At 39.4% G+C, this 14,307-nt stretch overlaps 1 protein-coding gene across 3 annotated transcripts in view; it reads left to right on the top strand.

Annotated features, from left to right (window-relative positions):
• SLC39A9 (solute carrier family 39 member 9) overlaps positions 1 to 14,307 on the top strand; it is a 48,949-nt gene that overhangs the window by 10,766 nt on the left and 23,876 nt on the right. For all 3 annotated transcript variants that reach the window (XR_013827353.1, XM_079915064.1, XM_079915063.1), the window contains exon 2: positions 10,206 to 10,314. Coding sequence is in view for 2 of the 3 variants with exons in the window: in XM_079915064.1 (XP_079771190.1) it covers positions 10,206 to 10,314 (109 nt within the window). In the remaining variant the exon portion in view is untranslated. The remainder of the gene's footprint in view (positions 1 to 10,205; positions 10,315 to 14,307) is intronic.

Raw genomic sequence — 14,307 nt, 5'->3', positions numbered from 1 at the left:
TGTAGAGCACAGGCTCCATAGTTGTGGCGCATGGGCTTCGTTGCTCCACGGCATGTGGGATCTTCCCGGACCAGGGCTCGAACCTGTGTCCCCTGCCTTGGCAGGCAGATTCTTAACCACTACGCCACCAGGGAAGTCCCCTATAGGCACTTTTTAATGTCTTCATTACGTTCAGTTATTTTACATGCAGAAATTCTTATTATGCATTTAATTTGTTTTCAAGTTTCTGCTATGATAATAGTGTTGAATGAATATTTTTGTGTCTAAAGCTATGACCATATTTCAGATTATTTCCTCAGGGGTAGAATGACAGGATTAAAGAGCATAAACATCTTCAAGAAGGTTCTCAATCTATATTACCAGTTTTTTTAAATGCATTTTTTTTCAACAAATGCAAATGACACTGTGTTCTCACAAACACTGAGTACTATCATTTTTAATTTTTAAAACTTTGCTAATTCGATAGAGAAAATGTAGTTTATTATTTTAATTTTCTCAGTTCAGTCAAACTTCTTATGTATTAATAATATAATATTTCATTGCCAGTGTTTTCCCAGGTCTTTCCCATGCATCAATGGGTTTTTGTTTGTTTTTGTAGTCACATCTAACAATCTTACGGGATTTCCTTTTATTTTTAGAAAGGACTCATACAAAAAGACAAGTTAGTCTTGTTTTCCAAGATTGAAGGAAGTGGCATCAATAAAGTATTGCTTGTTCTTACCTCTATGTCAAGTGAATTAGGAAAGGGGAAGCCTATATGCCACTGGCATAATGGCAACTGTGGTAGCATTGTTCACTTGAACTTCTGTCCAAGTATCTGGGTTTTGTTTTGTGATTCTTGTGGAGGAGGGGCTTAGAAGCATTTACTGCATGCTACTGATGAGGCTGAAGATAAGTAATAATGACAACTACTCTGTGCTAAATGTGCTAACATCATACTCCTACATGATGGTGGTAGTAGTGGCAGCCCTGAAGGATATTGAACTTGCTCAGTATCACAGAGCCACTACTTAGAGGCAGGAAGCTTTTTGGCATCTTGCCTCAGTTGTAAGGACTTGAAGAATCGTGTTCATATTTGAGTTTTCTTCGTTATCTGTTACTGACACTTAGCAGATAATGTAGTAGTTAAATTGACATTAGGAAGTATCTCCTTGAAGCAGGCTTATTTGTAAGAATATGGAGAAAGAAAGCCTTTGTTGCTTGAACAAGAGTTACTTTGTGCCCTATGATATTTCATCTCTTCAGTGCCTGGAGCTTTGAAGGAATCAGTCTCATAACATGAGATGCATCTTTGATTTTTTAGGAAACTATAGTTGCTGCTTTCAGAACTAACATGAACATGGTATAAGGGAGATTGAAATAAACAATCTTCGGTATTAAAAGCTTTTAAAATTATTAGCATGCGTTTAGTTGAACCAAATAATTTATTGACTATTTCTATGAGCAAGGAAAGAAAAACCGTTTAACTACCTTGGTGTCTGCCAAGAAAACTAAACTGACTTCAAAGCTTTGCACTGCACTGATAGCTAATGGCATTGAATACAAACTGTTGTTTTAATTAATACTTTTGGTCAATCGTTTGGCTTAGTCAGGCTACAGATGTGAAATTGTAAAATGAGATATCATAAAATGAATGACATTGCACAGTTCATGCCTCTCTTGAGCAAATGTTTCATTTCTCCACCAGAAACTATTGCTTTGGGAACTCTTTTCATCTTGGACCAACACTTGGAATTTGTAGTTCTTCATTTAAATACACCCTTTTAGTGATTTACCATAAGCAAAGGAGGGAACCATAAGCAAAATGTCAGCATTTTAACTTTGACATGTACATAGTTTTGAGATTAAATAACAAGTTGTGAAGTTGTGTGAAAGAATACAGCTGTACAAATAACATGGAGCCACATCTCAAGTGCTTGAAATAAGTAAGATTGAGTCTAAAATGATTTAGGTAGTTAACAAAATTTTTTAAAGAAAAATTGAAACTATACCCCTTGACAATTATGCCTATTTTTTGACTATTGATTTTTTTCATCACAAGTGTTGCCTCTATAATTAGGTTGCTGTAAGAAAGTTAGTACACATTTATCAAGCTGATGAAAGTTATGTAGAATAAATAATCTTTATATCGCTTTGCTGAAGATTGAAACAGTGACTGAACAGTGATTGAAACAGTGCTGAAGATTGAAACAAGGTTTTGAGCTCCTTGGAAATAAAACAGTTGTCATTTAAGGTATTTGCATGAATGAGACAGATGACAGCATTGCCTCACATTTACTATGATGGAATTCTATTATGGTTCTTCATTATATGTACTTTAATACCCCTTGAGCCAAAGGATAAATTCTGAATCAAATAACCACTGAAAATTCTAGATATGGTTATGCTTTTAAGGGACTTTTTCCCTTAAAAGGCCTATTTCCTAGCACAAGTATTCTAAAGAGGTTCCAGTGCATTCATATATTTGTTGATATTAAAGGCCAGTGGAGTGGCAGATACCAAGTCCCCAGTGCCTTGCATGATGCTGGGCATTTCATTCATTCTCTTAGTATATGTTTAGGGGAGAATCTGTTATGTGCCAGATACTGTTCTATAAACTGAGTATTCAGCAGGAAATTAAAAGTTTCTGCCTTGGGCTTCCCTGGTGGTGCGGTGGTTGAGAGTCCGCCTGCCGATGCAGGGGACACGGGTTCATGCCCCGGTCCGGGAAGATCCCACATGCCGCGGAGCGGCTGCGCCCGTGAGCCATGGCCACTGAGCCTGCGCGTCCGGAGCCTGTTGCTCCGCAACGGGAGAGGCCACAACAGTGAGAGGCCCGCGTACCGCAAAAAAAAAAAAAAAAAAAAAAGTTTCTGCCTTCATAGAACTTAAAGTTTTGGGGTAAGCAGTTCCAGGAACAAACATAAGTTTGTTCAATTTAGTTAACTTAGTTAAACATAGGAAGTTTAACTTCATTTGGTAAATTAAATGTGCTTTAATTTCAAAATAGACTGAAAACATAATACAGTAATTTTAGCTCACACTGCCTTTCCTCAGAGGAAATATTACAAAGCTAGATGATTTACTCAAGTTTACCTGAATGATCTCTTTTTTACAGATTCTCAAATTCTTTTTTTTCTGACTTTTTTTTATGGTATTGTAATACAGATCTCATGCTTACACTGTTGTAGGCCAGGGTTTTCCAGGCTTTTGGATTTCACAGGTCAGTAATATATTTGAAATTCAGGAGAATTGGTAAAGGATTGCCTGCTTTAATTTTGCAAGTAAGGACACTAAAAAACAAAAACTATTGTCACCATCATTTCTTAAAAGAAAGGACGTTTTAACATAAAAGAGCATGTAGGACATAATCTTAGAATAAAGAATAGTCCTCTACATTGAAGAAATAAAATGTTATGAAAAGCTCATTACATTGTCCTTATTTCTCATTTTGCCACAGACCTTTAGAAAATGTCAACAGAGAACAATTATAACTAATTGTAATTTTGGTTTTCCTCTCGATGTTGCTAAGGGATTTTTCTGACACACTATTTAAAGAGGTTGTGTGATTGGATTTTGTCTTTTTTTTTAGAGGTAAATTTTATGTAATGGGTTTATGTCTCGTGCCATATGAAGGACATTGTCTTGGAATGCACAGGGCAGCAGAGTACGATGTCAAATCTAATCATGCCTCTACACTAACGAGCCTAGCTGTGTGATCTTGGGCAAATCATCCCTCATTTTTGGCTTTTGATTCTCCATCTTCATAGAGCGAGGATCATTTCTTATATTTCTTCCAGTTCTTAAACTTGGATTCCATGTTGATAACTTTGGTAGCTAGTATCACACTTTCAAAAGTATGTGTCTAAAGATTAATAAAAATTTTTACTGTCTTTCTAAAAATTTGGACCAGGCTCCCGTTCACATTCCTTCAGCTGAGAGCATTTAATTGTTCATACATGATTAACAAAGAAGTGTAATTTCATGACTATGTACTTTAAAGATTTACCATAATTTTTTTGTAATGATATTAGCTGCACATGGAGATTTGACTGTTTTCTAGCTTGGGCCTTTGGGAAATTCTTATAAAATCTGTTGTGATAGATAATGTTCAGAAATCTGGTCCATGTAAATACGTGAATGCAATTATAAGTAATTTCATCTTAGAAACAATGTCTAAAAATACTAGATTATTTTAAATTACTTAAAATTTAAAAGACAGCATTTTAGGAGAATTATTTTTTACTTCCTTTACAGATTTGAAGCTTTTGTGTTTTTGGTAGTGTCCATAGTTATCCTGGATGGCATGTATCCCTCAGTTTTCTTAAATGGTACTATTTCAGCACCTTAATTTTGTGGTATGCAAGCCTCAAAAGCCTTCTGCTCCTGCTTGTAAAACTTGTCTCAATCTAGTGCTTCATGTGACTCCAGTGTAGAATATAGTGAAGCACCTGGTAAGTGCCTTGTGAGTTTGTGGATTGATCCACAATTGTAAGCACCGCTGGTTTCTGCATGCAGTTATTTACATAAAATTCTGGTGAATGATTTTTAAGGACTATCTGAATGACAAATTAGATTAAGAAAAAAAGAATTTTTTTTTCGGCCGCAGCACGTAACTTGCAGGATCTCAGTTCCCCAACCAGGGATTGAACCCAGGCCATGGCAGTGAAAGCCCAGAATCCTAACCACTAGGCCACCAGGGAATTACCCAAGAAAACATTTTGAAAGTGGTTTTTGGTATTCTCCATAGACCTCTGACCTTGGTTTCGAAAAACTGCCATGAAGACGCCTTGTTAAAATTGAATAGTTCTGAAATGAATCCTTTCAGAGGTCCTGGCTGAGTAAATTACTCTCCAGATAATTTTATAGAGTAAAAGGTACAAATCTTAATACAGTTTGCTGAAATGTGACAAATGTTTATAAATGTAACTCACATCCCAATCAAGATTTAGAACACTTCCATCATCCTAAAAAAATAACCTGGTGCCATTTTCCAGTTAGTCTTTTCTGCCACTGTGTAACCCTCCTGCCAGAAGCAGCCGCTGTTCTGATTTCTGTTGCCATAGATAGTTTGGCCTGCTTTTAAACTTCATGTAAATGGACTCAGTACATGCTCTCTTTGTGTAAGGCCTTTCAAACATTGGGGTGATGTTTTTGAGATTCACGTTGCTGTATGAAGCAGTCATTTTTTCCTTTTTGTTACTGATTAGTATTCCATTGTGTAAGTGTACCACAGTTTGTTTATCCATTCTGCTGTTGCTGTACATCTGATTCAGATTCTGGCTATTATGGATAAAGCTTCTATGAGCATTCTTATACAAATTTTGGTGGGGACATATGCTTTCATTTCTCTTGGTAAATACCCCAAAGTGGAATTGCTGGTTTAACCTTATAGGAGATGACCAGTTTTCCAAAGTGGTTGTACCATTTTATGCTCTCACCAACAATGTATGAGAGTTCCAGTTGCTCTATATCCTTGCCATCATTTAGTGTTCTCAGTCTTTTTAATTTTAGCCATTTTAGTGGATGTGAAGAGGTATCTTACTGTAGTTTAAACTTGCACTTTCATGATGCTTAAATGATGTTGAGCACCTTTTCATGGGCTTTCTGGCCATTCATATATCTTTTGTGAAGTATCTGTTCAGTGTTTTACCCGTTTTTATTTTTTAACTTTAATTTTGTCTCTTATTGAGTTGTATTCATTCTTTATATTTCAAATACAAGTGCTTTGTCAGTGTCTTAGGTTGGGTTCCCCAGAAAACAGACTCTGAGAAGATTTGCATGCAGGAAGTTTATTGGGGAGTGCTCTTGGGAGTAACACCTGTGAAAGAATGAGCAGGATTAAGCAGATGGAGAAGTTGAACTGTCATTCAGTTGCCCCAGAGGCCTCAGATCAACCCACAGAAGGCTCTGAAGCTGGATGCCCCTTCTGAGATATTCTGAATTGAGACAAGGAGATGAGGCTTTGTACCTCCCTCCACATAGCACCAAGTGGGCTAGTCACTGGATGTGGACTGCCCTGGGAGAGGGACTATAACTTGAGGCTAGCCAGTTCCTTTGACCCAAGGGCAGTATCGCAGAGGGACTCAGCTGCAAGCCATCAGCAGGCAACAGCCCCAGCAGCTGGGGGAATAGGTGTCTCCAACCTGAAGGGGGCTGATGTGGGCAGCGTTACACAGATATATGTATTTCCATTACGGATGTAGGTACTGCGGGTATTCTCTTCCAGTATGCAGCTTGCCTAATTCATTTTCTTAATGGATCAGCAAACATTTAAAATTCTGATATTGAATTTTTTCTCTTAAAATGGTTTGTGTTTTTTGTGTCCCTGCTGAGAAATCTTTGCCAACCCCGTGATTGCCAAGATATTCTACATTTTCTTCTAACAGCTTTTGCGTTTTAGGTTTTATATTTAGGTGTATAACCCATCAAGAATTAACTTTTGTGTATGATGTGAGTGTCTTAGGTTGGGTTCCCCAGAAAACAGACTCTGAGAAGATTTGCATGCAGGAAGTTTATTGGGGAGTGCTCTTGGGAGTAACACCTGTAACTGGGTTATAGGTGTAACTTGGGTTACTGGTAACCCAAGTAATTCTTGAGGGCAATTAGCTCTTTCTCTTTTCGGTACATACATCCCTTTCCTCTCTTCTCATCTTCCCTTAATTTGCAAATCTGGGGCATCTTTCATTTCCATTTCCCAGAGTAGAGCATAGTCAAAATGCTGACAGGACAATTTTCTTTCCTAGTAATTTATTCATCAGTTTGCATTGTGGAGTTCTGAAACCGAGACCTTCAGATGAAATGGTATGCTCAGTCCAGTTCAGTTTTACCCTCATTTTTGTCCTTCCTTAGCAGTAAAACTTGACATTCATGATTTTTTTTAAACAAAGGTGACTTTTATGAATTGTTTAGAGAGAATGATGAAAAGACTAATTACCATGCCACCTTCTACACAGAATAGAGCTGTTTTTCCATCTTGTGTTCTCCATGCTCTGACAGTTTGTCTCAAATGAATGCTGTGATTAGCAGTACTTCAGTGAGTTTAGTAACTTGGAAAAGACAAAGACTCTTAGAATAGCTCAGTATTGAGCATTAAAATAGTAACACCAGTTGTCTGGTGTCATTTTTCCAAAACGCTTTGGCCACTTTCTCCTATTGACTCCTCTATCTTCACAAGACATGTAGAAATATTATTTTACAGAAGAAAAGTTGAGGGACTTCCCCAGTGGCACAGTGGTTAGGAATCCACCTGTCAATGCAGAGGACACGGGTTCAAGCCCTGGTCCAGGGAGATCCCACATGCCACGGAGTAGCTAAGCCTGTGCGCCACAACTACTAAGCCTGCGCTCTAGAGCCAGTGAGCCACAACTACTGAGCCCACGTGCCACAACTACTGAAGCCTGCACGCCTAGAGCCCGTGATCCCCAACAGGAGAAGCCACCGCAATGAGAAGCCCGCGCACCGCAACAAAGAGTAGTTCCTGCTCACTGCAACTAGAGAAAGCCTGCGCACAGCAACGAAGACCCAACGCAGCCGAAAAATTAATTGATTAATTAATTAATTAAAAAATAAGAAGAGTTGAGGTGCTAACTTGTTAACTAATTTGAACATGGAGTCAGTTCTGCCTCCCAAGCCAGTGCCCCAACCACTGGATGCATTCAGAACACTCTCAGTTTATAAGTAGTTAATGGCTGTCCTGAATGTATGAAGGGGTGACCTGGCCTAGGTGCTAAGGGGATTTCCCTCTTGCTATAGGGCAAGTATTAGCTGGTGCTGACACTGCAAATGTAGTTCCGCCATTTTCAATAGATACACAATAGGTATAGATCCCTTCTTTGTTCCCAAACAAGGAGTGGGTAATGTTTCAACCAGCCTTTCAGCTAAAAACCCATTTTCCTATAGAGGCAGTACTTGTACATATATATTCCCACAGCTTCACAGTTGCAAGTTCAGTAGTATATCAGAACTAATACAACCACTGTTATTTTTGCTAACCTCATAAAAGAAACTAAAACAGAAAAGTTAAGTACATGATATACTATTAAATTGTTAAAACTTTGTCCTAAGCAACATAAATGCCCTCTTGTGGGTTTTTTTATTTTTATTTTATTTTTGGCTGCGTTGGGTCTTCGTTGCTGTGCACGGGCTTTCTCTAGTTGTGGCGAGCAGGGAGTATTCTTCCTTGTGGTGTGCGGACTTCTCATTGCGTGTCTTCTCTTGTTGCGGAGCCCAGGCTCTAGGTGCACGGGCCTCAGTAGTTGTGGCTCACGGGCTTAGTTGCTCCATGGCATGTGGGATCTTCCCGGACCAGGGCTAAAACCTGTGTCCCCTGCATTGGCAGGCGGATTCCTAACCACTGCGCCACCAGGGAAGTCCACCTTCCTGTAGTTTTAAAGATCATTTTTCATACCGCTAAGACTTCAGGAAGCCATATAGGGTACATCACTGCTTCAAGAAATTTTGAAACTTAATCTTTTATATCTTGTATGTCAGGATACTGTCTCTTAAAGAAACCTGAGTGAAAAGAAAATACTGGGATTAAGTGGATTAAAACCATAGATCATTTATGGCATTGATTGTGATGATGGTTTCACAGATGTATACTTATTTCCAAACACATAAAGTTGTATGCAGTAAATATCTATAGCTCTAGTATGTCAATCTTAGTCAAGTGTTTTTTAAAAAGCTATAGGACATGTAAGCATCAAACTGAATATGGGGACTTCACTGGTGGTGCAGTGGTTAACAATCCGCCTGCCAATGCAGGGGACACGGGTTCGATCCCTCGTCTGGGAAGATCCCACATGCCGCGGAGCAGCTAAGCCCATGCACCACAACTACTGAGCCTGTGCTCTAGAGCCCGCGAGCCACAACTACTGAGCCTGTGTGCCACAACTACTGAAGCCCGTGCGCCTAGAGCCCATGCTCTGCAACAAGAGAAGCCACTGCAATGAGAAGCGTGCGCACCGCAACGAAGAGTAGCCCTCATTCGGTGCAAATAGAGAAAGCCCGTGTGCAGCAACGAAGACCCAACGCAGCCAAAAATAAATTTAAACTGAATACGTTTTTTCATTGTATGAGTAATAGATGTTCATTGCAGATAAATTAAAAATGTGTTGTAGGGACTTTCCTGGTGGCACAGTGGTTAAGAATCTGCCTGCCAATGCAGGGGACATGGGTTCGATCCCTGGTCCGGGAAGATCCCACATGCCACGGAGCAACTAAGCCCATGTGCCACAACTACTGAGCCTGCGCTCTAGAGCCCGCGAGCCACAACTACTGAGCCCGCGTGCTGTAACTACTGAAGCCCACACGCCTAGAGCCCATGCTCTGCAACAAGAGAAGCCACCGCAATGAGAAGCCCGCACACTGCAACAAAGAGTAGCCCCCACTTGCTGCAACTAGAGAAAGCCTGCATGCAGCAACCAAGACCCAACACAGCAAAAAAAAAATAATAATAATAAATAAATTTAAAAATAAAATTTAAAAAATATGTTGTAAATTATATATCACACATTATGTTTATAATCTATAAAGTAAAAAATTTGTTAATATGTAATTTATACTTGTTCTACTTGTATGTATACCTTTTCAAAAGAATTACGAGATTATCAATGCATATTGTTGGCCACCAGCTTTTTCCTCATAACAGTACATCATGACTTTCTATATCCATGAATAGACCTGTATCATAATTTTTAATTACTGAGTCTTGTGCTACTGTGATGAAGTATTAAAGTTTATTAGCTAGTCTCCTTTCGTGGACATTTAGGTTATTTTCAGGTTTGCATTCTTAATATGTGCAGTGGTCATCTTTGCATAGTTCTTTCTTTCTTAGGATAAATTTCTAGAAATGAAATCGCTGGATCAAAGAATTCACATTTTTGAGGCTTTAAATCTAAATTGCCAAATTGGGGTCCAGGTAGGTTGCAGCAATTCACGTTTCTTCCAGTGTTAGACAAGTATGCTCATTTCTCCCTATTGTGGGTAGTAGACAAGTTTTCCCACATCATTGCCAATCTGGTAAACTTAAAAATGGCATCTCCTTGTTTTAATGGCATTATTATTGGCATTATTATTCATGAAGCTGACGCTTTTTCATGTTCAGTGGCCATTGTAGATTTTGGCCTCACAGATAAGCAGCTCACAGTCTTCATTGCAGGTACTTCAGAAACTTTACCCCGTTCATTCATCAGTCTTTTCAACAGCTTATGTTTTCTTTCCAGGAGCGACTAAAGCTGGTGACTGTTTTGGGTGCTGGCCTTCTCTGTGGAACTGCCCTTGCTGTCATCGTGCCTGAAGGAGTACATGCACTTTATGAAGATTTTCTTGAGGGTGAGAAAGAGAGACAGGCCTTTGAGATACGTTATTGATGTGGAGGGCTGAAAGGAGAAGCTTAGTGGTATTTTTTTCTGAACACAGTTCAGGTTCGCCATAGAATATATGCCAAAACCTCTTTTGACGTCTTTGACAATAAACACATCAATAGCAGTTTGTGACTGAATGCCTCAATCCATGAATACCACTTAAGATTTATTTGCAATAATGCATGAATTCTGGGCTTTATAAGTATGACAGTCATTTTTTAATGTCCGTGCAAAAACTTCCAAGATCCTACATGATAATGATTGTATTTTTAGTGTTGTTTTTTTTTTTTTTTTTTTGCGGTACGCGGGCCTCTCACTGTTGTGGCTTCTCCCGTTGTGGAGCACAGGCTCCAGACGTGCAGGCTCAGTGGCCATGGCTCACGGGCCCAAGCCGCTCCGCGGTATGTGGGATCTTCCCGGACCGGGGCATGACCCCGTGTCCCCTGCATCGGCAGGCGGACTCTCAACCACTGCGCCACCAGGGAAGCCCCTTTTAGTGTTTTTTAATTGAAAAAAATATATAGATAAACACATTTGGATTAAAGGACCCTTTATAGTAAGCTTTGTAGTGAGGACCTCTGTAGTAAAGGATAACTAAAAAATTAAAGAGACCTTTCCTGACAAGCAGAGAACAGTATAGCTGTATAAGAGAAAATGCTGAGCAGTGTCAGCTTGGTTCACTCATCTGTTAAATGATTTGGTCCTTCACACCAGCTAGAAGGCATACTTGATTCAAATTTGTGATTCAGCAAAATCAGATTCCTACTTGTCATGAAACTTCACAGATACCTGTGAAGGACTGAAACCACAAATGTTAAATTGGTGAACTGAATCTTCAAATGCCAAGAGTCTGTTGGACTTTAAGAATAGTATAAAGAGGTAAACACCTTCCAAATTTCTTACTAGTTATAGTATAATAAGTAGTCTTTCAGGTCTCAGTAGAGGAGAAGAACTGTGTCTTTTATCCAGATTGATGATGCTCTTATGCCTGGGGTATGAATATGGGCATAATGGTAAAGTGTGAGGATTGTGGAGATTTTATTGCAAAATAGGACAGAAGCTGAGGATTGGTCAGCCTTAGGGGAAAAAAATAATAAATCAGGAGCCTTAGAGCAGTGGTTTTCACCCTTTTCTGATCATATATTCTATTGGGAAAAAAGATACACACGTGCTATTGTACTGATTTACTCTATACATTATAAAACACACTCCTTAAATAGAAAATTTTGGAATATGAGGTTTAAAGTCCTTTCATATTCTAGTGGATCATCTTGAATTTTTCTGCATGTGATCATTACTATCCTGATATCCTAGGAAACATTCAGACTATGATTAAATAGACAATTAAAATTTGTTTTGCTCGTCTTTGTGCTAAGAATTGTGGGTGGCAGTTATTTCCTAAACTTGCCTGATAATAAAAGTTCCTTGAGGGAGGGGTGCATTTTAAAAATGTAGTTTCCTGGCCCCCAACCTAGACTACTGAATCAGAATTTCCAGGGAAGGGACCTGGGAATGTCTAATTTTAACAAGTTGTCAAATGATTCTTTTTTTTTTTTTTTTTTTTTTTTTTTTTTGCGGTACGCGGGCCTCTCACTGTTGTGGCCTCTCCCGTTGCGGAGCACAGGCTCCGGACGCGCAGGCTCAGCGGCTATGGCTTACGGGCCCAGCCACTCCACGGCACGTGGGATCCTCCCGGACCGGGGCAGGAACCCATGTCCCCTGCATCGGCAGGCGGACTCTCAACCACTGTGCCACCAGGGAAGCCCCAAATGATTCTTAATAGACAAGTTTGGGAAACACTGGGGTAGAGGAAAGAACTGCTTCAGGTTTAGTTTTTGTTTGTTTGTTTTTCAATAACAGTTTATGACATAATTTACATACCATATTTCAGGTATAGTTTTAAAGTTAAATGTAGCTACTATGTGTTGGGTTGCTTTCCTTTATTTTAATAGTTTTCCTGGTTTTGTTCTAAAATAATTTTGTGGATTCATTTGAAAATGTATGTGCTGTATAAACCTGTTTTTTCAAAAATAAGCGTTCTGGTCTCTTTAACCTTTTCACCATAGATTATTCTCCTGCCCTAAGCCATCATTAAAAAATCTTTTAAGGGACTTCCCTGGCGGTCCAGTGGTTAAGACTCCGTGCTTTCACTGCAGGGCGTGTGGGTTCTATCCCTGGTCGGGGAACTAAGATCCCACAAGCCACCGAGCCTTGCCAAAAACAAGAAAAAAAAACTTTAAAAATTATTTTCCCTGGTGGCGCAGTGGTTGAGAGTCCTCCTGCTGATGCAGGGGACATGGGTTCGTGCCCCGGTCTGGGAAGATCCCACATGCCGCGGAGCGGCTGGACCCATGAGCCGTGGCCGCTGAGCCTGCACGTCCGGAGCCTGTGCTCCGCAACGGGAAGGGCCACAACAGTGAGAGGCCTGCGTACCAAAAAAAAAAAAAAAAAAAATATGTATTTTCATTTATATATTTTACATTCACTCTTTTTGGCATGAATGACTGCATTTTGCCAAATGCATAAAGTCAAAACGCAGAACAGTCCCATCACCTTCATCCCCTTTTGTAGTCAAACCTTTCCCCCAACCTTGGGCAACCTCTGATCTCTTCTCTCTCTTTATAGTTTTGCCTTTTCTGAATGTCATATACATGTAATCTTGTAGCCTTTGGGTCTGACTTCTTTCAGTTAGCATAATGAGGTTGAGAGTCATCATGTTGTTCTGTGCATCAGTGGTTTGTACCTTTTTATTTCTGAGTAGTATGCCATTGTTTGGATGAACCATTGTTTGGATGAACCATAGTTTGTTTATTCCTTCACCAGTTGAAAGACATGGGTTTTTTCCAGTGTTGGTGATTATCAGTAAAGTCACTATAAGCATTTGTGTACAGGTCTTTGTGCGAACATGAATTTTTATTTCTTTTGACAGGTGGAATTGCTGGGTTATATGGTAAGTGTGTGTTTACCTTCATAAGAAATTGCCAAACTTGTTTCCAAAGTGCCTGTACCATTTTGTGTTCCCCTCAGTAATGTGTGAGAGTTCCAGTTGATTCCCTTCCCAACACTTGATGTTGTCTATTTTGTTTTAGTTTTTTATTTTAGTCACTCTAATAGGTGGGTAGTGGTATCTCAATGTGGTTTTGATTTGCAATTTCCTAATAGCAAATGATGTTGAACATCTTTTCATTAGTCACTCTATTAGGTGGATAGTGGTATCTCAATGTGGTTTTAACTTGCAGTTTCCTAATGGCAAATGACGTTGAACATCTTTTCATGTGCTTGATTGCCATTGCTGTATCTTCTTTGATGGTATCCAATCATTTGTCCATATTTTAAATTGAGTTTTCTTATTATTGAATTTGGAGAGTTCTTCATGTATTCTGGATACAAGTCCTTTACTGAGATATGTGATTTGCGAATATTTTCTCCTAGTCTGTGGCTTCATTCTCTTAACAGTATCTTTCACAGAGTAGTTTTTAATTTTGATGAAGTGAATTTATCAGTTCTTTCTTTCATGAATTGTGCTTTTGGTGTCATATTTTAAAACCTTTTGCTAAACCCAAGTTCACAAAGATTTTCTCTTTTGTTTTCCTCTAGAAGTTTTATAATTTTAGGTTTTATACTTAGGTCTATGATCCATCTTGAGTTCATTTTGAACACAATGTAAAGGTTCATTTTTTTAAAAATAAATTTATTTATATTTTTTATTTTTGGCTGCATTGGGTCTTTGTTGCTGCACGCGGGCTTTCTCTAGTTGCGTGAGCGGGGGCTACTCTGTTGCGGTGCACGGGCTTCTCATTGCGGTGGCTTCTCTTATTGAGGAGCATGGGCTCTAGGTGCACGGGCTTCAGCAGTTGTGGCTCATGAACTCTAGAGCGCACAGGCTCAGTAGTTGTGGCACACAGGCTTAGTTGCTCTGCAGCATGTGGGATCTTCCTGGGCCAGGGCTCGAACCCGTGTC

The sequence above is a fragment of the Stenella coeruleoalba genome, assembly GCF_951394435.1.
Source record: "Stenella coeruleoalba genome assembly, chromosome: 2".
Lineage (NCBI taxonomy): Eukaryota > Metazoa > Chordata > Mammalia > Artiodactyla > Delphinidae > Stenella > Stenella coeruleoalba.
This window is presented reverse-complemented; position numbering and strand designations above follow the sequence as displayed.